Here is a 26,293-nt window from a genome sequence, read left to right as displayed (position 1 = left end):
CAAAGGGTTCTGGCTGGCTGTGTGATGCCCTTGCCGGGAACAGATCAGGAATGCAAGCCTTCCAACTCCTGTTAAGTTAGTAAGTAATCTAGCTAGAAAATGCATTAGATTTTCTTTTGTTTAATGGCTTGTAAAATAAGCTGTGCTGGAGAGAATGTATATTCCTGTTTTTGTGTCGTTTTGTAACTTAAGGTTTTGCCTAGAGGGATTCTCTATGTTTTGAATTTGATTACCCTGTAAGGTATTTACCATCCTGATTTTACAGAGGTGATTCTTTTACCTTTTCTTTAATTAAAATTCTTTTTTTAAGAACCTGATTGATTTTTCATTTTTCTTAAGATCCAAGGGTTTGGGTCTGTGTTCACCTGTACCAACTGGTGAGGATTATTATCAAGCCTTCCCCAGCAAAGAGGGTGTAGGGCTTTGGGGGGGGGGATATTTTGGGGGAAGACATCTCCAAGTGGGCTCTTTCTTTGTTTAAAACGCTTGGTGGTGGCAGCATACTGTTCAAGGACAAGGCAAAGTTTGTACCTTGGGGAAATTTTTAACCTAAGCTGGTAAGAATAAGCTTAGGGGGTCTTTCATGCAGGTCCCCACATCTCTACCCTAGAGTTCAGAGTGGGGAAGGAACCTTGACACAGCAGCTGGCAATCTTGCTGTAATTGAGGCTTACATGTCTCTCTAGGTCATTTACATAGCTTTTCAGTGATGTGGTACCCATTGTCATGTGACACATCACTGAAAAGGCCTAACAGGCCAATAAGTGTCCAATGCCAAACTCTAATCACATGTACTGTGTAAAGCTCTTTATGCCTCTTCCAGGTTTGATTTAGTGGGACCTAGAAATAAATGGTGCCTGCAAAATTGTTTTGAAAGATATGTCAAAATAGTCACAATACAAGAAGTAAGTGGCTTTACTCTTTCATATTTTTGATTGGCACTCTGGTTTGAATGCCTTATTAGACAAATGAAAAGGTGGTATTTTTTTAAGAAAAGACTGTGTCTCTCCCACCTCCCATGGAGCTCTCAGTAGTAAGTGTCTATTCCGATTCAATTATGGATTTAATCGAAAGGACTGAGTGAAGTTGTGACAAAAGCACACTCTTGGAATATGTCATTTAGGGTTTAGTAACTTGTGTATGAAGTACAAGTACCACACATTGAAGTGCTTAGATGAGGCTAGATACTCATCATAAACCTTTCAAATGCAGATATCAATAAATATTCAAAAATGTAGATGGGAACTCTACATTTCAATACAGGTCGAAATAGATTGAGCACAAATGGTTGTGGTTTTCTACTCCAAGTGTTTTCCCTACTAACACTGGCATATAGGTATTTGTGCTGTTGAATATAACTTTTCATTATTGTTTCCTTTGTTTATAGCAATATTATGCACTAGTATAGTTTTCATCAAAAGATGTGTGCCCATTGAAGGGCATTATTTATCCTACAGTATTCCTTGAGATCCTAAAAAACAGCAGTGTGGATGTTGTAGCACTGGTAGTGGCTCAAGCTAGCCACTGAAGCTCAGACCCAGGGTCTCAGCGGGGCTTGGGCTCAGGCAGCTAGCCCAAGCTGCCATCAGTGCCACAATGTCCACACTGCTATTTGTAGCATGCTAGCTCAAGCCGAGCTAACATGAGTCTGTCTGCTTACATTGGGAATCACACTTCTCAGCTGCAGTGTAGACGTACCCAATGAACAGCTGAAATGGGGTGTAAAATTAAATCAAGTCCTGGTGTGGAGTTTACTCCTTGATAAAATCTGATAAAGTCTGCCAAGTAATAGAGCAACACCTACCCTTTTTATAGCCTTACCAAATACACACAGACTTTAAGGCCAGAAGGGACTGTCATGATCATCTAGTCTGACCGCCTGCACATTGCAAGTCAGAGATCCTCACCCACCCACTCCTGCATAACTCCTGCATAATCTTGATTTAAAGACTTCAAGAAAATCTACTGTTTACTCTAGTTCAACCCGGCAAGTGACCTGTGATGTTAAAGCTATTCTGTTTCATATATTTATATTAATCCTTATTCTGATCTACAGTAATGTAGATTTAAAATATTTTAGAGAGAATACAACTGCACTGAATTCTGTGGAATCCATACCATATTTGAGTCTTTAGAGATGCAGGCAATATAGCATTTAATTTTTATTACAAATAGTGTTGAAACGATTATTCTACTCTTATTACATTAGGATTGTGAAACTAGTGTATTTGAACTGTTAACAATTGCTGTTGAAATCAACTGTTGCCTTCTGTTATGTACTTTGAAATTGAGCTGGGCAAATTTTGAAATGTTATACCTAAGCATACGGGACAGAGAAAGCACTTATTGCTCTGGTGCATTACTATATTGTGCCCATCGACAGGAAGTATGGCTGGACATCTGACATTTGATACAGTTTACCTCCAAACTCTACTGTCCTTCCTTCACAGGCAGCATAGGGGTAGATAGAAATGCCCTGAAATGGCTTAGGTCATTCCACTCAGAATTAAGCAAAGGGGTCCTTACTGGCAACTGTTCCTGCATCTCTGTGACTCATGTGGTTGGTCCCACAAGTCTGTTCTCTCCCTCATTCTGTTGTTATCTATATGAAATAGTTGGGAGAGCTAGTGAGACAGCACAGGCCAACATGCCAGCAGTGGACAGATGGCACTCATCTGTGCATCCTTTTAATGTAAAGGAAGCTATAACTTGCCTAGTTGAGATCAGTGCTTGTATGAAGAAGCGCTGACTGAAGCTGAACCCAGACAAAATTGAGATGATGCGGGTGAGAAGAAGGAAGTGCTTTAAAGAAATCTCCATAACTACCTTATCTACTAAAGATATCTCCTCTCATTTTATTGGTCTGAAGCTCTGGGATCCTCTTGCATTCTGCACTACATTTGAACACCCAACAGTGGCAAAAAACTTGCACTTTCATCTGCGGGCATCCAAAAGATAGCACCTGATCTTGGCAGACTAGTATCTGGCCATAGGCAGTCCTAAGCTCAACTACTGAAATTCTCTGTATCTATGAATGAAGTTCTATACTTTAAAAGGGCTAGTTCAGGCTGCAGCAGCCTGCCTGCTTAGCAGCATAGGTTCCTAGCAATACATCATCCCACTCTGCAGTGGCTTCCTGTTGAACCCAGAGCCCAGTTCAACATCATTGTACTGTTTTTCAGAGCCCTGCATGGAGTCGTTCTTTAACACCTAAAGGACAACTCATTTTTTGATCTTCGGTGATGACTTTTGTCAGTGGAACAAAGAAACTGTTGCTCAGTAGGGGGAGAATTGTGGGTGTAGCAGACAGGAGCTGGCCCAAGATTGCCAGATGAAATAAGAATAACTAACCTCCCCGCATTCAGAACTAAATACAAAACATACACCTTTTCCCGCACTCTCCCACAATAGTACCCTTACTTGCACCAACAGTCTTCTCTTGTGTGTTCAGTAATTATTAAAACCAAAACAAACACACACACAAACCTCTAAGCTTCCCTAACAGGGAAGGGGAAGAGAGATTATTGCCATTCTTACTCATGGGAGGTGCTCAGATAAGACTGGTCGGTGCCAATGTAGGAACATAGGTAGAAATGCTTTTTTTTTTTTTTATAGCACCATGGAATTTTATTAAAGGAATTTTCAGATGGTACTGTGTCTGAGTTTATCTGATGGTCAGTGTTCCAATAATGTTAATCTTGTTAACATGTCCATTGATTTAACTTATTTGAAATTCTGCTTGCAAGCTGCTCCTTGCTGGAAGCTTTCTGTCCTGCTGCTAAACTGTTGCACTATGAAAAGTCTTCTTTGCAGTGACTGTCATGTTAGTTTATACGGATTACCCTCATATTGTTTTTGTTGCTTTGTTCAAGTAGGAAGGTGAAATGTGTTTAAGAAGCTTTTACAACTTCACACTCCTTTCTTATTAACTTTTAAATTCTGCTGAAGAATACTTGGAACAAGAATAAACAGTACTACAGAGGGTCCTTAATCATAAACTCAGTTATTATGGAGTGTTTCCCATTGGTCATTTATTGCTTTTTCTGGTGATCTTAACTAAATAATTTTTGTTAAATCAGCATGGCTCTTTTTAACAAAGAATAGTTAATAACTTCAGTGGGCTTTTTAACATTTAGGGCTAGATTTTCAAAACTGTTCTGCATCCACCAGCTACCATTGGCGACAGGGGGAGTTGCTGGATGCTGAGCACTCCTGAAAATCTGGCTGCTTCATTTACTTGTCTAAATGGAAGCTGAGCCTCTCTGAAAATCATCCCCCGTTATGGATGCTGAGCGCATTTATAAATCTGGCCCTTAACAGTAGCTCCTTTGTTCTGATGCAGCTTTGGTTTTAAAGTTTCTGCAATATTTTTTAGACTTCTGCAGCAAAACTATAGATTCCATTAACTATTGCTAGTACTGTGAATCTAGAGACTGTAACCCTGGTAATAGTATGTGTGTTTGCTTATGTGATTCTTATTGAAACAGCTGGCTATGTAGAGAGGGAGGAAAATGTCTATCAGAATACAATGGTGACTCCAAGTCCAGCTGGAGGGGAAAAAGTGTGTGGGGTGGGGCGGGGACACTGTCCTCACTGTTTGTACATGATTTGATGATGATGATGATGATAAACTTGGCATATTGGCTGGACAATACTAAAATCTGGGTGTCTGTGCTGATCTGGTCATACGTATTATGACATCCATAGAACAGGACAAATCCTAAACTCCATGCATACATCCTGTATGCAGGGTATAAGAGGGAAAAGCAATAGAAAGGAATCAGTCCCTCGTTGCACAGTGGCAGAGGAGATGCTCTGCAGGCACTATTGCAACATCTTTCAATTTCAAATTCCTTTATGAAGAAGGAAACGTAATAGTATATAATCTTTAAAACATTACATGGATCATATTACCCGCTAAATGGCTTTTTTGGAGGGGGAAGTGTAGCTATATTTCAGTCTTCCTCAATTTAATCAAATGCTGAATTAGAGGGGGTTCAGAGAAGGGCAACAGGAATGATTAGGACCTGGAAAAACTCATGAAATGATATTGAAAATGTTGGGATTGCTTGCCTTAGAAAGGAGACAAATAAGGGGGGACACGATAAAAGTATATATAGTAATGGTAGATCAGGAGCTTCTCTCATCTTTGTCTTCTAACACAAAAATAAGGAGATGTTGAATGAAATTAAATAATGGCAAATTCAAAACTGATAAAATGAAACTTTTACACACAATGTATAATTGGACTGTGGAACTCATTGCCACAGGACGTCATTAGAAGTTGTTAATGCCAAGAAATTAGCAAGATTAAAAGAAATTGGACATTTGTATGGTTAACAGCAAAATCCAGAGTTATAGTTAATACTAACAATTTTGGAAGGGTTATCAAACCTCATGCTTCAGGGTTGACGTCAGTATCTAACTATAAAGGATTAGGAGGAGACTTGGTGTGGGAGGCAAATTATCCCACATCTTGCTGCAGGGTTCTTATACCTTCTTCTGGTGCTGATCACATGGGATACTGGACTACACTGACTTCAGGTGTGATCTTGTATGACAGCTCCTAGGTTCCTAGTTAAATACTCTTCAGAGATTGACACTGTTTCTCTATCTTGCACTGTCTGTCCAAAACTTGAAATAGTTCCGCAGTTAGATTAACAGTAAAATTAGCTTATTAGCATGGTACTTGAGAACACACATCCTTTAAATAAGATTTTTTTCTGTCCATTGTCAGTCAATATTATGCAAGAGGTAGGAGCATTTACAATCTGCCTGAGTGTTTCTATGACCTTAGTATGAGTTTATGGAGTACTACTGAGACAGACAGTTCAGACACAGCTGGTCATAAACTAAAGAAGAGGTTTATGTAGGCTATGCATTGTACCTTAAAAATCTTTCGTCCTAGAAACAGCTTTGTATACTTGGTGGTGGGTACGTGTTTAATAATAATTGGCCAAGACCCATAGGCCTGTGGATTTTTCCTTTTAACCATATCCTTGTTTTCATATTTTCAATAACAAAATAACCAGTTCTGTAAAGCCAACCATATGTCCTAGCAGTGACACCTGAACTGGAATGTAAGGGAATGTATGTTGTACTTTTCTGAAAAGGGGTGAGTATGTGTGTGTGTTACAGGAGACCTAGGTAGAAACACTTATAGTTAAGGTTGTCCAACACTATCTGTTATAAGACCCTGTATTCAGTTGTTGTTACTTTGCCAGACTTTAACTATTTGGCCTGAAATTTTCCATGCTGGGTGTCTGCCTCAGGCTGAATTTGGGGGAAGGGGAGGGTGGAGCTCAAGAATTTCAGCAAAAATTGTTCAGCTATTTCTCAGAACAAAGGGATAATACATTGATTTGCCCCTGTTTTTACCAAACAAAACAAAAGCAAACCACTTTTTCAGCTGTGTTGTTGAGAAGCTCTAGCACCACAGTTTCAAGCCAGGACTTCAAATTTGGAAGAGGAGTTGCCTTGGCTTCGGTGTGTGCCTTTTGCTGTCCTCATGAAATTCCACCCAAATTTGGCCAAGTTATGAAACTCTGAAAATCTGTTGTCACATGCTCAGAACAGATTTGTTAGTTTGGCAACTAAATTCTTCAGATTCCAATTCTAGTGAGTATGCTCTAGGCCATAGTGGCAGAGTCTGAGTAGGACTTTCCCTACAATTGTTCCTCCTGGCTCCACACCAGGGCTTGATGTGCTGGACACAGGAACTAAGACCTGAGGTCCTGGGACATGGAGGTGAGGGGGAAATGGGTTGGGGTAAGAACAGGCTGGACGAGTCTGAGGCAGAAGGGGTCTGTTAAGCTTGGGGGTGGAAGAAAATAAGGGCTGAATGGTTTGAAAACCACTAGATAAACTCCCCTCAGAAACTGGAATAGAACTGAGGATTCCTGAATTTCAGCATTCCTCTGCTGTCAGCAAACAGCTGTGAAACTCATTGTTAAAATGTTTGCCTCATCTCCCTTCAGTGACTGGAGTTCATAGAAGATCTAAAGGTTCCAGCCCAGCAGCTGACCCATGTGGGCGTATGTTTCCACATAATGCAAATTGTGTTTGTTTTTAGTTTTCACTGTGTGTTTTTAAAAATCTGGGAAATAACATGCAAAAAATATATGCAAAGCATGTTATGGTTGCAAAGTAAGTCAGGCCCCTTGTGCATTTATATTATGATAAGTCTTTAATTACATGATTAAATAGTTTTTTTTTCCGCTGAAAACTTATTTAAAAATGCAACAAAAGAATCATAGCAATAGTCTGCTGTAAGAGACAGTTATCTAATACCTTTACATCTGGTGAATGAAGTCATTCAAATAGCTTTGTGTCTGTCAAACATCACAAGCCTGTGTTGTAGCTGAACTTTTTGCATTATTGTTTACAACTATAAAATATTTAAGTTGAGAAAAGTATGAAGGCTGTGTTTTATGTTTGTTTTTTTCTTTTAGAGTTGATCTCTGTGAAGTTTTAGACTTGCATGCTTTTGATAGCTTATCTGGGATAAGGTACAGTATAACCTTATAATCTTTATTTTAGCAATTGATTACACAGGAAATCATAAGAAATGGTTGCACTAAATAGACACTGTCACTTTAAGGTTGCAACTGAGTTTCCATTATAAACCGAATTGTGGCCTCTTGTCTAAAAGTAAAGTAAAGTACATTTTTTAAAAAACATTTGAAGTGAATTGAACAAGATGTTATATTTAGAGAACCTAAAAGTTGTTAATTACAGAGCCAAGTATAATATCTTTTTGCCATTTTGTAGCAAAGAGCAAAATCCCACTTTACTGGGTGCCCAAGACACAAATTCCATGTAATTACAAAAGTTATTAACATTTCCTTTAATAACGTCACTAGGCAACATCAACTTTGGCGTTCTTGGTGTATAGGCTGTCAACTGACTGCTGAAGACCTAAGTATTCATTTGAAGAAGAAAAACCTTCAGTCCCTTTTCTTACATTTTAAGCTGCCTCTCTCTGCAACTTGATCACTTGACAGTGGAAAACAGAATTTTTTTCTATTAAAAAGCTTGTGAGGGTGGTCAAGAAACCCTCTCCAAGGTTCACTGGGGATTGAAGACCTGATAATGCCCACAGAAAAGGGTAGGTTAAGTGTCTCCCTTACCTCTTCCTTCAGTCAAGTTCTCATCCAGACCCCTCTTTGAGATTCTAAGTGAGTTGCAGAAGTAGCACCCAGAGAGTATTGAGTTAAGGTTGCTCTTCTCAAATAAGGCTCTCAAACAACCTTACTCTGCCCACACATAATAATGCTTACAGAAAATCAGACTATATTACCTTATCTATCCATAAAATAAAGTTTAATTTTATCAGTGCTTGCTAAGTTGTCTTAATTAACTAGATTGTCTGAATCATAATTAAGGCTAAGATTTTGTCATGGATATTTTTAGAAAAAGTCACAAACAGGTCACAAGCAATAAAGAAAAATTCAGGGAAGCCCATGACCTGTCCCTGACTTTTACTAAAAATATCCATAATAAAATGGGAAGGGACTGGGCAGCTGCGGGGTTGCTGCGGGTTCTGGGGCCCCACCATCAGTGGGGTCTCAGAGCTCCAGGGTCCCCCCTGTCACCAGCAACGGAGGGAAGCTGCAGGGACCCCTTGCCCCCCGCCAATGGCAGGGAGCTGCGGGAACCCCCCTGCAACTGCCGCAATGGGGAGCTGCAGGGGTCCCCCTGCCACCGCGGGGTGGGGCGGGGGCTGCAGAGGTCCCCCCGTCTGGTGGTGGCCGGGGTCCCCCCTGCAGCAGAGAGCTGCAGGGTACCCCTGCTCCCATGGCAGCTGAGAGCTTGGGGCTGCTACCTCAGGCGGCGGGGGTACCTCACAGCTCCCTCCCGCTGCGGGAGGCGGCGGGACCCTGCAGCTCCCAGTGGCCAGGTCTGAAGTCACAGAGATCTTTGGAAGTTACGCTGCATTACAAATTTCTTTGTGTTCTTACATTATATGCTTTACTGAAAAAAACAAAAACAAAAAACAAATCTGTAATTAGACACATTAGAGCACTTGCACACACACAACAAAAGTGTACAGTGACAAATTACCACATTTTATGTTGAAGACATATGGATGAAACTATAAAACAAGTTTCTGTGGTGTGCATTTTAGGTAAGCTACCTGCAAAGTACGGTGATGGTAAACTGACATTTGTACAGGGACAGAGTTGAGGTAGCATGGATTACTTTATTTGGGACGTTAGTTCTGAATTTCCTGAGTTTCTAATATTAGAAAGATTTATTTTTTTATTTTATTTTATTTTTACTCTAGTGTTCTTGAAAAGTAAAATGTGTAGCTAAACTACTAATATAAGCCTGTACCTGAACTAAGGCTTTCTGTTAAAATCTTACTGTACTTCATTTTGAATATTTCTTCTTCAATTAAAATTGTGATATTTAAGTCACAATTTTAACAAGCCATGCTATTTGGAAATGCATCTGAGTGATCAGCATGTGTTTTTATTTTCATATAGTGAGTTGACAAGTAATACAGTTGTACCTCTTTCCCCTGCGATACACAGTGTGGATGAAGACCAAAAAATGACACAAGGAAAGCAAAAGTGCGAGATGTGTAAAAAATGTTTTATTTATTTAACATAGTTTTCTTATGCCTTTTTTGCCCCATTCAGCGCTTCTCCTTTAAATAATTTATAATAAAGTGAGAATAGACTTTACAGGTAAACTTAAATCTAAAGTGAGAGACCATTGAGGGCTCTAAGCACGGTAAATTACTGCACAAGCCTTTTCTTTCTTAGGTTAGAAATGAGTCTGAGCCACAAAAGTCCAATTCAAATTTTGAACCCCCCCAAAATTTGGGGTTGTTCTGACCCATCTCTCTCTTGGAGACCTAGGTTCAAATGTAGAGCCTTAGGCCATCGTAAACTCTTATGTTGTGGCCTCACGTTAGTCCATATTGGATTATCCTGCACCACAAAACATACAATTTGATGATTTGGGTTTGAGAGGACTAGGACTGAAGTAACAGGGGTGTCTCATGTTAGGGATTAATTTCATTAGCAGAGCTGGAAGGAAGCTGGCACATAGTATATCTTGTTTTAGTAAATGCTACAGGTCCTTTCTCCTGCCCCGCTCCCTAATAACTTTAAAAACATGATTTAAAGTAGGGAAAGGAAGGACTACATTGATTTTTTTTGCCTTGTGTTCTTAGTAATACTGTTCGGATGACTCAGTTTGCCCTTCGTTTTGACACAAAAGTTGGCTGAGAGTTGATTTGTTGCATTTTTAGAGTATTAAAGTGAACACTTATTTCAAAACTTTATTATTATTATTTGCAACAGCTGTATTTTTGCCAGCTGTCTGTGCATATGTTATAACTAAGATATGTAAACTCTCCATGTATTTTGCCATTTGAGCATAAATTTAACTTGTATAATTTAATGCTTTGATTTATTTCAAGAATGAGTCCCTTTTTTAGCCTTCGTCCCTTTTGTTTTTGTTTACAGTAGCAAATGTCACTCAAGTAATCAAAAGGTCCTTTCCATTTACTGTGTTCGGGTTATGGAAATGACATTATAGCTATGAAATGACGTTTGGCAGTGATTAAACAAACAAGTAAAATTAAATTATTGGTATTTAGATGTATTATATAGTTGCAAAACAGAGAAAATCCTTCAAAGATTAACCAGCTGTGAAGGATTAAACTTGACACCTTCCTTATCATGACTCCTGGGGTGACTAATTCACTCCAACAGCTTGTCTACACACAAACTCCCCCCCCCCCCTTTTAAACCCACTCTTACCTATTTACCCCTCGCTGTTCTTAAAACCTTGCAGATGTTTTGTTTTGAAGTCCTTGGCCTCCCTGTAGTTGAATATATGCTACAATTGTTGAGGACATAATCTGCTGGAAAATGTTTATCTGTGTGCTGTCTCACAGCATAACAGAGCAGTGCCTTTTACAATTTCCATCCACCCCTTGCATCTGATCAAATGTGAAGCATTCTGAAAGTGTAGGTAGATAGAAATATATAGGCAATATTTTTCTTAAAATAAGATTTAGGAAAGCCAAGATTTATAAAGAAGGCACTTGATGGAGGAAGTATTTTTTGCCTATTAAAAATTCTGTATATATCATCAAATCATTGTTTACATGATCTGTATTAGTGATCACTGATCCAATTCTCAGTCAGAATGGTGATGACAAGACTTACTTTTTTTTTTTCCTGGCTTTTTCTATGCCATATCTCCAAAAATTGTCTCTTTCATTCAGTTGCTGCTGCTCCAGCATGCTTGACCATACTCTGGCCATCTTTGGCATAGATTACTGCTACCTTTTCTTCTCTGGTCTTCCTGATTCTCACATGACTCTCATCACATCTGTTCAGTGTGCTGTAATTAAAGTAATTTCCATGCCTGCTGCTGTGTATTACAAAATATAAAATGTGTGTATGGGTTTATGTATATGTATAGGTGATCAGAACACACTTTGAGATAAGTTTTATAGGTGCACATTACTTAGAATTGCATATGTATCTCAAAGTAAAACTAAGTACGAAAATATTTTAAATATACTAATTTTTACTATTTTGTCCTACTTGTTAGTGTAAAATTCAATCTGTACCTAGATAATGCTTCATTTATGTTTATATACTTTGTAGTCCTTTTGATACTTTAGTAACTCAAAGTAGCTAAGTATTTGGTCTGATACAATGCAAGGTTCACATTTACTTCTTTTCAGTTTGCAGAAAAAGCTGCAGCATGTGCAGACAACACACCCACACCTAGATAAGGTAACTACTAAACCTGCTGCATTAAACCTTCTGATAACAAAATCCATCTGGGTAATTGCTGCATGTTAGGCGTTGCATGCTAATCATATGATCTATAGTGGGCATTAACTAAATGATAATGTATTAAGGAATAATTTGAATACATGCATTTGAATACATGCTTTATTCTGTTGAACTAAACATATACAGTGGGCCATATTTTCAAAAGTGGCGTGCAAACAATCGTGTAAATAACTTTACCCACATGAATGAATTTAGCCACTGAATGCATCCGATGACGTGAGCTGTAGCTCACAAAAGCTTATGCTCAAATAAATTGGTTAGTCTCTAAGGTGCCACAAGTCCTCCTTTTCTTTTTACCCACATGAGTAGCCTCATGGAAATTAATGACTCTCATGAATAAAAGTTTTCATGTGCAGGACTGGGCCCTAGATTTGTAGTCATTATTTTTCACATGCATATTTTGTGCACCCAGACAGTATTTGCGTGTATAAATTGGGTAGTTGGGCACCAACTTATGCATGTATACATTTAGAATCTTGGTTAAAGCTAACTGACATATTAGCCCAATATGTGTAAATTTTCTTACATAGATGCTTGTAATTTGTTTTACAAGGAAAAACTGTATAATTGTGGGTTTATAAGTCTCTGGACTAGAATCTGCCCTACTAAGGCCTTGAGCCTGCCAACACTTAAGTACATGCTTACTTAACTATTGTGAGTAGTTCCATTGACGTTAATAGGATTGCTCATGGTAGTAAAGCTAAGCATGTGCTTAATGGACTATTCACGTTACTAAAATTAAGCACGTACAGAGTTTGTAGGGTAAAGGCTTTACTTTTTGGGGTGTATGTCAGGGCAGAATTTGACCCTCTGTCTAGTACAGAGTTAGAATTGTCATTGTTGCATTTTTAACAATAGGAAGTCGTTCATTATTACCTCTTAGATTTTTCTTTTACTTGATTAATGGAAAATGTAATGTTTTCTTCCTTAAACATTCCTAAACTAAAAATCAAATTGGAGGGAGTGGGGGAGAAGCCCAGTTTATCACTGCTACAGAAATAGACCTGTGTTCAATGTTGTTTGTCAGTGCTTAACAAGCAATACAATGTGCTTGGTGCTATACAGGGCAAAAGTAGCTTTCAGTGTGAGAAAGACAGGGATAAGACAATGGAAGTCACAGAGAAGAGTGAAAGCAGAGAATTTTTTGTTTGTGTGGTACGTGGACATGTCCCCCAGAGAGTCTTGTGGATATCATGGAGTCATACAAGTAAGATCATATAAAATATAACTGGGTACCCCACCAGTATGAGTAACCAGGGTTACAAAATATGCGGTGGATTACAAAACTCAATTTACTTGAAACCCAGGGAACAAAATCACATTATGTGTAGTAAGGATATAATTATTCAAAAATATTGACTCTGGTGTCCTCTGGTTTAGTGAGGCACAAAATATTTTTCTGACAGGGTTAAGGACACTGATACTTTTATATAAAATGTCTTGTATTTTTTTGGATTAGTTCATAAATGTATTCCAAAATTTATGCTCTGATATTAAATAGATTTTTGCTTTAATATTCACCTTTGGTCCATTTTTATCTGTTTCTTGTAAGATGCTGCTGGCCATATAGGGATCACTGTATTTAAAATGTTCTTTTATTTAAATAGTGAGTAGATTTGTTTCTATGTGAGAGCATTGTAATTGTGGCATCTTCTTTTTCTGTTTGGAACTTACAAGACCCTTGTTGCCCTAGTCTAAATTGCTCTTTTCATTTCAAGAGCACTCATTTAGTTTTGCTGCTTAAAACGGGGAGAGTGGGACTTCCTCCTTATGTAGTTTGAAACTTTATTTAGAACCCAAACATGCAATGTAAATGAACAATGAAAGCACTGGTGAGGGTGGTGGGGGAGAAGGTAAATACATTGTGGTGGAAGGTGTGATTTTAACATATGAATGCTTCATTAGACACTGAACGAGAATGCTTTGTCAAATTTGTCTTCAGTGAGCAATTCAAAACTATCCAGGATTTTTTTTAAAGTAACCTTCAAATAAAAACAAAAGACCCTGAAACAATATAATCAGTAATATGGGCGACAGCCAAATTTTAAAGGGACGCTGTCAAGTTAATTGAATTATAAAAATACTTGCTTTGTGCTCAGTAGCGTATGTCAGGGAATGAGGGAAGGGTCACATAAATGAACTCCATGCCACCTCCCTCATCTGGGGCCACAATTCCAGCAGGTGGAGAGGGAAAGGCCCAACTTGGACTTAACACAGACGGAGCTATGTTCCGTGAAACCAGGGAAGGTTGGTCAGATCAGGACTTTCTCTGGTGAACTTCAGCATTTCCCCAGAAGTTCTGAAAATTAGAGTTGTGGCGTGATGTAGGGGAGGCATAAAGGTTGCTGTGTGAAATGGAGGCAGAACCAAAGAGGTTATATCACATAGTTGAAGTAGCTGATGGGTGCACTGTTCCATTGGCTGTTGTTAAGACACTATGATGAACTAGAGGAATAGTTGTTTTTGCAAGTTTTGCACTTAAACCAAAAGTGCTTGTTGTGAATGTTAGAATGTGTGTGTGTGTGAGAGAGAGAGGTTTTGTGGACTGTTGTGGTTCTGCAAAAAGGTTAAACTGGGCCTAAATTTTAAAAAGGGAAATCAGCAAAGTTAGTCATGTTTTGACAAAACAGCATTATAGAAATCCCAGTTGTCTTAAACCTGGAAACTAAACTCAAAATATTAAAATGAGAAATAGTGGGACTTTAATACTTTAACTCAGTGGTTCCCAAAGTGGGGTCCACCATGGGTTATGTGGGGGGTCCGTCCCTTGTACCTGGGCCAGAACTCACTGGAATAGCATTCCAGCACTTTTGCTGCATGGAGGATGCCATTGTGAGAACAAAATGCCATTCTCCACAGACCGTGATGTCATATGTACAATGTATGCAAGGTCATGCTGGCAGAGGCATTCCATTAGTACCAATACTTGCATATTCAGGACTAAACCCCCCTGTTGGCAGGAAAAGTGTTTCTAAATGCTATTCATTTCAAGACTCACAAACCTCGGAAAGTAATAGCCCCATTTAGGGGAAACAGAAATACAGATAAAGTTACATGTATAGGTTTTCGGGGAATCCTGACACCACTAAACTAGACTCGGTGTATTTGTCTATATGTGTATTTTCAGAGGCTTCAAACAGCTCCATAGCTAAGCTTACTGAAAATAATGTTCGTTAAAATGAAAATAACTGTTTTGTGACAAAAATGGACCAGTGGTTAAAAAGCGGAACCAATAAGAAGAAAAAATATATCTACTGTTGAACAAACATGAAATCAACGAGGATCAAAGTGACAACAGAAGTGTAGCTAGTAATAAGGAAACATCATTGACACATGTCACTGGTGTGAAATGTGAAAATATGGAAGGTGACAAACTTTATGCAAGAATAAAGAAGAAGAGGAACTATGATGAGCTTTACATAAATTTGGCTTTACCTGTGTCATACAAGAAGATATACAGTTGCCAAACTGTTTTTTGTGTTACAAAATGCTTTCTAATTAGTGTTTAAAACCAGCCAAACTCTGCTGACATTTACCGACAAAACGTGTTCTGTACATAGGTTAGCCTGTAGAATTTTTCAAACAAAAATTAAACTACTTATAGGCTGGAAAACAGCATGTTATTAACACAAACCATGTCAATCATAAAGCTCTCGAGGTTTCGTATAAAGTTAGCTATAGAATTGCTAAAGTTGGAAAACCACACACAATCGCTGAAGAACTGATTCTTCCAGCAGTGAATGACATGGTAAACGTAATACTAGGAGAGAAGCAAGGAAAGCAATTAGAAATTATTGAACAATACACTATCTAGCAGACTACGTGACATGAGTGATGATGTGGAAAAACTGGTGTCTCGCTTGCAGTTGAGTCTGTATATTGCCTTGCAAATCAACAGATGTTGGTAATCTTCTTGCATATGTTTGGTATGTTTTTGATGAGGTGGCTGAAGACTTGATTTGTCGTCATCCTTTGCCCACATGCACAACAGCAGAAGATATTTTTTGAATAACTTTTTTTTTTTTTTTTTTTTTTTTTTACGAAAGCATTGTGTTGGTCTGTGTACTGATGAAGCTCAAGCAATGATGGGTGTAAATTGAGTGGAATTGTCGCTCAAGTATGTCAAGTGCCACCAAAAATGCAGTGGTACCATTCTAGCATATGTTGTGAAACATTGGGGGCAAAAAAATCAGCAGAATTAAAGGCAGTGTTAAATGATGTTAAAACCATGAATTTTTAAAAATTGCGTACTATGAATTTGTGCATATTTAACACTCTGCAGTAACCTGGGAAGTGAACACTCTTCATTACTTCTACAAACACAAGTCCATTGGTTCTCCCTGAGGGAAGGTATTGGCCTGTTTGTTCAGAGACGTCGTTTTCCATGGAGTATCCTTTTGAATTTTCAGACAGCCAAATTGCACCTTTTAGACAATCACAGCTGGCATACTGGAAGGACGTATTTTCTCAGTTAAATTAACTGAATTTAGATCTCCAGGGAAGAAATATCAATTACCATGTATGATGATCAAGACTAAGGAGAAGCAATGATGATAAAGATTCGGTTGTGGTGTCGTGTGACAAATGACAATTTTGACAGTCTTTATTAGATTTATTTTAGATGAAAATGCAAAACATAACATTCTTCGGCATTTGAGTAAACCTCAAGGACAATTTCCAAGAATATTTCCCTGTGAAGAATGATGCCAACAATTGGATTCAACACCTCTTTGCTAGAAAAGCAAAACCATCAAAGGATTTGAATATTGAAGACAGGAGGAACTAATGGAATTGTTCTGTGATGGAGATTTGAAGATGGACTTTACAAAGCATTCATTGATCCAGTTTTGGCTGTAACAGAAATCAAAGTATCCAAGGCTGTCCAGCCAAAGCTGCGGTGTTTTGTTTTGTTTTTAATCCCATTCGCCACTACCTATTTGCATGAAAGTGGTTTCTCGGGACTCATCTCATTAAAATCAAGATATAGATACAAACTGGATACAATGCAAGAGCTTTAGGCTGAAACTTTCAAATATTGTGCAAAATATATCAAAATTGTGTTCACAAAGGCAGGCCCACTCATCACACTGAGTAAGACCATATGTTTCTTTTATTTCAGTTTTAAATTTAAATGTTTTAACAAAACTACTATAGTTATATTTCATATCAATACCTATGATTTCTTTTAATTGTCGTAACATGTTTGATTATTGACTGTATTTTCCATAATGTTCTATGATACCTACCTATACTTTGATACACAGTTTAATGGTTGTTATAATAAATAAATAAATAACCTGTTATAATTGCAGACTGTTTACTTTTGGTTCCTCTGTGAGTCTTATTTTAATAACAAAGTAAGTAATACAATAACTGCAACATGAAACTACATATAAAAATGAAAGGGGCCTGGGAAATTTAGTCAGATGCCAAAGGGCTCCGTTGCAGAAAAAAGTTTGGGAACCACTGCTTTAGCTCAAATCTCAGTGTGACCATGATTATTGGAGTTGCTATCGACGCATCCATAATTAAAATTCTTTCGCAGAGAGTGATTGATAATTAATGCTTAAACTTAAGTTACATTATGCTTAGATTTGATTTTTGTGGCCAGTGCCTAAGAGTGAGTTCAAAATTTCTCTCATAATTCAGATTCATGTTCACACTAATCCTATGTGTTAAGTCTTTCTTAAAATACAATCGCATAAACACTTAAATGAATACCTAGTGGGAAAAGAGGTACTAAGTATAATACTTCCTGAATTTTATGTGGGAGGTAGCAACTTGATATCATTAAGGAAATGATTATTGTTTATGTAGTGTGGTACTGTCTAACGAGCAGCCCATTTCCCACTACGAAACAGTATGAGTTCATTGTTGTTATCCCTATTTAGTTTAACACTCAACGGTTTATTAAAAAAACATTGAGATGTACGAGGTGTAAATGAGAGCAGGGAGTTTTCTCACAGTTGGCTACAAGCTCTTCTGGAGGATAAAGGGTGCTTATTGACTTCATGTGGAGAGTCGATAGAAGTATAGCTACAATATGTGTGAAGCATAATAGATGTGACTCGGTCCCTCTTTTGAAGTTATCTGTGAACAAATAGTACTTGTTTGTGGTGTGGGTTGGTTTATTTTATTTTGTGAATTACTCTGTCATTGAGTAAACTAATAGAATTGCTGCTTTAGTCATATTTTATTTTTTTCCAAATTTTATAACCACTTGGAGAGACAAGGTAGGTGAGGTAATATGTTTTATGGGACCAACTTCTGTTGGTGAGAGAGACAAGCTTTCAAGTAAGCTCTGTGTAAGCTTGAAAGTGTCTCTCACCAACAGAAGTTGGTCCAGTACAAGGTATCACCTCACCTACCTTCTCTCACCCCACTGAGATGGTAATTTTGTATGTTGAGCTTTAAACAAAACGCAGTTCTTAATGGATTTTGAAATAATTAATTTCAGCAGTTCTGAACAGGACATTGGCACATTGATTTTTTTTTTCTTGTCTATGATCAGGCTGTAAGTAGTAATCCGTCGTTCACTTCTGGGTAAAATACAACATTTTATTTTTTTTATTTAGCGATATATTTATAAATCTTTATTTTTTCATAGCATAAAAAGTGTACAGCAGTGACAGGATAAAGTCTGGTGCATTAAAAGAGAACCCCCTTATTGTGACACGTGTATCAGCGCAGTGAAACTGTGCTGGTGAATGGGAACAACCATGAAGATACAAAAAAAAAAAATAGCTTAGGGAAGTAACTTTATTAAACACCTTTGAAAGATATCAGTATTAACAGCCTAGTCATATTAACAATTGTTTAAAAAGACGAAATATCAATTAGTTCAGAGTTCTACAATACGAAATGTTATGGCATCAAAATACCCAAAAGTATTGACTGTAGGGAATCATATATTCCTTAAACTGACATTATAAAAAACAGCTGAAATGACCAGGGTAATAGACTATATTAGAGCAGAACCAGTAGCGCGGATATTTTTTCCTTTGGAGGTTTTTGTTACAATTCCTAATTTATACTGTTAAGTGTACAAACATTTGTTTTAAATAAGGTATTGAACTGTTTAATTTATTCGGCTCTAATTTAGAATAACTGAATATTAATACTTAGATCTTTCTACTTGCAGAGTATTGTTACAGTTACGTTTGAAATATTAGGAAACATAACTGAAGAAAATCTCAATGAATTTATTCAGGTGAGTGCTGCATAACTGTTACCTGAAAAATGTGTACTACATCACTTGAGAAAATTATCACTTGTGTAAAGGTTCAGTTTTTAAAAACATATTCCTATTTGTAGAATCTTCTGTGGGAGAGGAGTGTGAAAGACAAGGCTGGTCATCCCATGGAGGTCATAAGACTCAAGGTTCAGCTTTTAAATTTACCTAACTTTTTATAACAACTTCTATTTTTTAATTCCCTTACTCCTGTTAAGGATAAAACAGTCCAGCCATATATCCTTGAATGTTCATAGTTGCCCCATCCCTGGATCACTTCATTTGAGCTAGGGGAAAGGAGGTAATAACTTCCTTTTCAGGATGCAGTTCTCTCTCACCGCTTCACTCCTCCCACATGGCTAGCGAGCTCTGCTGGCCAGCACACGGGGGAAGAAGACCCATAAATCGTTCCCTTTACTCTCAGCCCACTTGCTCTGGATTTAGTGGGAGGAAGCACAGTTCCTGTACTCCCACAAGCACCAAGGCTAGAATTATGGGCAGCCCGCTGTGCAAGGGTGGAAGAATCCTTATTCCCCTGTATTGCTACTGTAGGGCTAGTCACAAGCTATTCCATAATAGTCAGTTGTATTAATGTTGAGTTTTCTTTGCAGAAGCCCTGGTTGCCAGCTCTTGAATGTTATATAGTCCTTGAAATCTTCCTTCTGTGTGTTGTCATTCCTCTGAAAGATCTCATCCCATCACACCCAAAATGGCCACTTCACTTGGAAAATATACCTAGGGTTGTAATTATACTTCTCGACATAACTTGCAGAAATTGAAATGCACCATAAAATTCGGGAAGGGGAGTTGAGGGGAAACATGTCAAAGTCAACACTTAACATTCTCTACAAACCTGAGAACCTGAGGAGATGATATTTTTAAAGAAGCAATCAATGGATATGCAAACATTAAGTGAAATTTCTTAGGAAAATTTTGTCCTGTATTTGCAAGGAGTTTATAAATAGCTTCTATTTCAGTGTATGTTACCTACTCCCCCACAAACAAACAGCTGGTTAAAAAGGTCATACAGAAAATATGCACATTCAAAACTCTGTCAATGCTTTAATAGCGTACAGTAAAGAGAAAAAATATGTTCAAGTTTATTATTGCTTAATGAGAACAGCATTTGTAATGGTGCACAGTTGAGTGACAAAATAATTATTTTTACTTGAACTTTCAGTAGTGGTTATATATTTGTCTGGTCCTGCTACAAAAAAATCAGGACACTTTTGTTTGTCTTCAGTCCTCCTCCTCCTCCTCCCTAAAATCTAAAAACCCACTGATACTACTTAGAAAATACAGTCTGGGAGGAAATAATGTTGCTATGTATCAATATATGTTCTGCATTTTCCCCACATTTTACTATACTGAGCTCTTGAATCAAAGCAAAATGTATAACGAAGGCCTCTGTCCTGCAACTGTCTGTGCACTAAGCCTCATTGAAATAAATGGGCCTCCATGCAGATGTGTCCAAGTCAGTTGTAGTATGGGTGCCACAGTTTCTCTTTTTGCTTATGTCCCAGCAGAAGTTATAGTCCTGTTTGACACTACAGTCATCTTAACACCAGTTAATTTGTCAAACAGAGGATTAGGACTTCAGGATTTCAGATGAGGAATAAGTAGAAAGGAACTGACTGACAAGATCCTACTTTAATGCAAATGACTGTGCGTGTGTGTGTGTGTATGTATGTATGTATAAATAAAAAATAAAACTAAAACCTCTTCCATCCTCCTGAAAAGATACAGAATATATTAGATAATCAGAGATGTGTGTAACTAGAAAGTTTTGCAAGGTTTTCTATGAAGTGTTAATGGTTCTTTCCAACGGGAGTTTTTGGCACTCATTTGTGGTCTCATTGTGTTGGCTCTAATCACTTCATTATGTTGCTGAGCCTTTTTAAAATATTGACAGTCATACACATTCATATATCTTTGTTTTAGAATAGTAAAAAAGCTGAGGGTGTCAACAACTTAATCATAATTATCCATAACCAGGAAACTCTGTGTTGTACTGTCTACCTACTGTGATAGGCAACGGTGTGCTGTTCTCAGTCACACATACATTATATTAAATAAACTGGCTTTTTAAACAATTGAAATACATAGGCTAAAAATGAAAATTTAAAAATCCTGGCAACTTTCCAGTTGAATTAGAAAACATGTATTGCACTAGCTAGACTATGTAATATAATCTGACCAGCATTACCCTTATCTGGTCTTCCTCCTCCTATTTGTTAAGTCTACGGGTTGTGTTGTCTTATATTCAAATTATTGTATTCTGTTTGTACAGTGCCTAGCACAATGTGGTTCCTATTCAGATTGCAGCCTTTAGGCTCTATTGTGATAATAACAATAACTGTCCTCCTGATCAGGGGTTGGTGTCTATTAAAGACAAATCTCACCAGGTGATTGTCCAAGGTGTCCATGAACTGTATGATCTAGAAGAGACCATGGTAAGCTGGAAAGAGGATGATGAAAGAACAAACAGATTGGTTCTAATAGGTAAGAGGAAACGACACATTTCTTAGTTTTGCCTGTTGTGAGAAACAGTTGACCAAAGTCAGACTACAATTCTTCAACGGGTAAAACAAAGTAAATAAAATACAATTGTCCATAAATTGTATGCATATATGGAGTGTGTGTAATTAAAATATGTGTATGTATGTTTTATATATTATATATGTAGGATTAGCAGAATTCAATTTTTTATCATTTTGATGAATATTAGTAGTTTATTTTTAAGCATTTTTAATAATTTACATTTTCCTTGTGGCACAAAATTATGGGTTTTAAGCCTTTTTCAGTTTTTATCAATTTTAAATTTTCACAATTGTGGGACATTATGGGGACAAGGGGGTCAGACAATATTTAATGACAGTAGAAGACACTGATATTCAGAAAGTTAACGCTTCATAGCAGTTAAAATGCAAATTATCAACATCACCTGTCAAAATATACCCAAGTAAATATCCTTAAATCAAACTCTTAAATTCTCAAGTGGCACTCTTTTTTTCTTTGCCTTTCTGTAAATTGTGATTATTGATGGAAATATTTTGTTGGTTTGTGTGTACAGTGACGTCGACGTATACTGACCATTTACCGATTTAAAAAATCGAATCCTTCCAAGTCATTCATTCATATATATATATATATATAACTCTCCATAAGGAAAAAATGTTATTACCTTTTAGGTATATGTAATCTTAAAGGCTGATCTCATGTTTTCTTTCAGAAATGTTCATAATTAATGTTGAAACCACACACCTCTTAAGATTTTTGGTTGTTTTTTTTTTTATCTAAACTCCAGTTTGACTCTGAAAGTTTAATGAAGATTAATCCAGCATTTCTTCCCCGTTTCTCTTATTTTATACCTTATTGTAGCCTGTTTGGAAATCTATAGCTTAAAGTTGCAACTTAAGATCATTATAATAAGCCTGTGTTTTTAACTCATTAGTATGTAACAGGTGTTTATATACTTGTTTTTCATTGATGTATGGATTATTTTGTGATATGCTGGAAAATATGAATTTTTGTCTGTTTACAGGCAGGAACTTGGATAAGGATATCCTTAAACAAGTATTTATAGCTACCATGACAGAGAAACAGGAAAACAGTTGACATCACACCACAAAGAAGAAGAAAAATCTGTCCTTAACACTGCAGACTTTTATAATAATGGATGACATGCAGTACAGAAGCTTCAGTTTGCTCTTGCAATTTATAGAACTGTTAAACTCTGAATTTGACATTACTCCTGTTATGAATTCAAAATAATCTGTTGTTTAAATATTTGCATTTATGTTACAGAATAAAATAGAGTAAATTAGTGTTTCTAAAATTTTGGCATGTGTTTAAATGATGCAATAGTAATATCATATGTATTCACAGAAATAATTAAGGATAAGGGTTTTTTTGATGTGTTTGTGTGAGTCATGTAGTATTATGAATGACTATATCTGGTGCACACCCACAATAGAGAATTTTAGAGCTTCCCAAAACAATTCTGAGGCTAATGCTCCCATCCTGTTGGTTCTTTTAATAATAAAAAAAATTAAAAACCATCACTGATTATTCCCAGTGAGGCAATCATAGTAGAAAGAGAGTCGGGTAATCATGTTGTTTAGCTCCATATTACCTTTCTCTTCCCCATCCTTTTTAGATCCTTTAAAGTAAAAATGATCAGTCATCTTTTCAAATAGCTTTTAAATGATTGTATAAGTAAAACTTAAAAATACCTTAATGACAGATGTACAAAGTTAGGTAAAGGATAATATTGCCATATACATAACTACACCCTCAATCACGTTTTTATAGAATTGAGATCTGTAAATGACTTCTTGGATCTTCAAGGTTATGACCCTGTCAGTATTGGATTCTTCTATATAGGGCATTTTCTGTGGTATTATCCAAGATGTCCAATGCAATTTCTTCCCTTTTTTGTGAGATCGTATGACTTTTTTTTTTTTTTTTTTCCTGGCAGTGCATATTGTTGTTGCAAAGGGAACTTAAAATGAGGTTTGTATCTATGATCTTCACAAAATTAAATTCTTCCTCCAGCTTTGTATGACTCCTAAGAAGAACTATACTTGTTAGTTTCAGTGGGATATATAAAATATAATTGGGCAGATAAATATGCAAAAGAAAATACATGTAGATGAGAGTGTTAAAATGTTTTGTTAATTTTCAAAAGGTTATTTCTCATCCAGTAAATAGTCTGTAAAATTGAGGCTTTTGCTTTAGTGCATCATCGATGCTTGGATGAATGTTAAAGCTTCTGGGATTTTCACAGAGTAATGAAATGGAAGCTTTCATGCTTCAAACTCCAAAAACAACATGCTTCTTTTTATCAGTACAGAAAATTGTTCATTGAATTTCCTAGCAGTGAGCATTAAGACTTCTGGTAAGGCTAAAATGTTAGTGTTCTTGTTATGCTGTATCTGTTTTCAAATTCCATGCAATTCTTTTTATCTGATTTTCCCCCAAAACAAAGTCTGAGACTGGATAATTCCGAGATTTTTATTGGGATATGGAAGTTTTGGTGGCTGACAGTTCAGTTGTATATGTGGAACAAATTGGTGATCTCAGTCCACTTCCTAGTGGACAGCTGTTCGTATCCCCCAACTATCTTCACAAGTTGCCAAAACTGTCAGGGAGCCACAGAGTCCAGAGACTGAATGGATATGGAAATTTAACATCCCTCTCACCTGAATAAATAGATCCTGTAAATTAAAATACATTGAATGGCCACCATAGGAAAATTTGTGCTGCATTTTCCTGTGCTATATCTGCCTGTGGACAAATAGGACTTCAGTGTGGCATCTTTCATGGATGTGGCATCTTTCATGAACACGACATTCATTTTAAAATGAAAGTTAGGTGTTAGTGCTCAGTTTAAAACAAAATAGACTATCCATTGAGAGAAGCAGCCCTATGATAATAAACAAGTGTCTTCTCTCTGTATCTAATGGAATACAATAATTTTAAGGCAATACAGTTCATTTCCAAAGAATTAGTATAGTAAGGAAAGCATTGCTTATTAATCTTTCACAGTAGCCTCCATCTGATTTGACTCAGGATAGTATGGAAGAATGTGTGTCCTGTAAGAGCTACTTGTAGCTTCAGTTAGGATCAGCTCTGACATGTTCCCTGTTGCTAAATCCCTTCCACAAAATATAAAATATTAAGTTTCCAGTTATGAACTGTTTGTGGTTCATTACACTTTATTACCTTGCTTTAGTTAAACTTCTGCTGCTTTCCATTGGTGGGCAGCAAGTGGAATCTGACTGAATCACATCTGAGCTATTAGTGGAATGGATTGATTTGATACGTGAGTGTACATTTTTGTTCGACAATCTGGAAAATTGACAGTGCAGTTTACATTTTTAGATGGTATTTTTACCAAGCTGAGGCATCAGTAGAGGACCCTTCTTAAAAATACTTAGTTGGGGGTTGGCCATGGTGCAGTTTATGGAATGATACAAATATTTAACTGAGATGTCCCTGATCGTGCAAATGAAATAGAAAATATATACAATACTGTCCACATTTTTCCCTTATTTTCCTTGCAGCCTTGGTTTTCACCCTGTGCTTTCTTTGCTTTCAGCGACCTTACGTTATAAAGACACTCCATCTAGTTGAGGAAGACACTAATACTTTCAGAGCTTTTTCTTGAATTGCCCAATTCTGGACCATTCATTTTCCAATTTGGGAAAAGCCTATATGGGTTCAAACAAAAAGCACTTACTGCTTCAGACAGCAGTCCCTGAAGAACAGGTCAACTGATGGGTGCCCTGTCCGTTCCCTGTTCTACGCTGTCATCCTTTCCCTTCTTTGAAGGGGGAGAGTAGCCACAAAAATCCAAGATATTAGCAGAAGCTCCTACCTATTCAGATGCCTCCTTTCACAGGGCCCAGTTCCATATCCAACGTCAGCTATATTAAATCTGATTACTGAGAAGATAACAGAGTGAACCTCCAAAGTTATACCAGTTCTTAAATGTGTCCATTTGTCAGTCCTGGATGCTGGTGGCTCACTGAAGCTGAAGAGTCAGGACTAAGCAGAATCTTGTTTTTATGCATAGCACCAGCCTTTTCAGGTTTTTTAGGTGTGATCTTCCCCCATCTCCTACCTCCACAGCGAGGAGCTGCAGGCTGTGCTCCTGCTCTGTTCTCCCCTAACCTTGCTTGGTTTTAGATCTCTGCTATTGGGACTCTCCTCATCCCTTGACTCTGTCTCTCTAGAGCAACCAAGCTAGGTCAACCAACCAGCCCACCCTGTATGCGTCTGTCACAGCAGGCTGCCCACATATCTCCTTAGGCGCCCTTTCCTCCACAGCAATGGTGGCACAGAAGGCACTTTTCAGCAGGTGCCACCAGAGTAAGTAAAGTGGCTTGTGCAGCCTGATCTAAGCCACTTGCAGTTATTTCCAAATTCCTCCACCCCTCTTGGATCTACATTTTCTGGGATGATTGTATTAGGCTCCTCTGGTCTGCGATTTTGCCGGCCTGCCATCAGCTGGCCTGAGGTTGCTAGCTAAGGCCTTCTCCAATTCTTACCATAAGGTAGGGAAAAGTAGCTCTATTCTGTGTCTCCCTTTCTCAGCCCCTGACTGTCAATCCCCTGCACCCTTCTACCTTTGCCCATATGACCTTGGTAAAAGCAGCTAGTGATAGCCCCTCTTTATTCTTATTTTTAAGTAAGGCAACAAGGTGACACTGTATTTAAATGAGATATTT

The 26,293-nt window shown here is 37.5% G+C and overlaps 1 protein-coding gene across 1 annotated transcript in view; it reads left to right on the top strand.

The window, feature by feature from the left end:
- The window catches only part of CBWD1 (COBW domain containing 1), a 43,591-nt gene extending 19,973 nt beyond the window's left edge, over positions 1–23,618 (top strand). The window contains 7 exon segments of the mRNA XM_007065575.4: positions 7,451–7,507; positions 11,713–11,764; positions 18,969–19,037; positions 19,142–19,207; positions 21,431–21,560; positions 22,603–22,655; positions 22,658–23,618. Of these exon segments, the coding sequence (XP_007065637.3) occupies positions 7,451–7,507; positions 11,713–11,764; positions 18,969–19,037; positions 19,142–19,207; positions 21,431–21,560; positions 22,603–22,655; positions 22,658–22,741 (511 nt within the window). The 3' untranslated portion in view covers positions 22,742–23,618.
- Positions 23,619–26,293: the final 2,675 nt, after the last annotated feature.

The sequence above is a fragment of the Chelonia mydas genome, chromosome 5 (genome assembly GCF_015237465.2).
Source record: "Chelonia mydas isolate rCheMyd1 chromosome 5, rCheMyd1.pri.v2, whole genome shotgun sequence".
Taxonomy (NCBI): domain Eukaryota; kingdom Metazoa; phylum Chordata; order Testudines; family Cheloniidae; genus Chelonia; species Chelonia mydas.
This window is presented reverse-complemented; position numbering and strand designations above follow the sequence as displayed.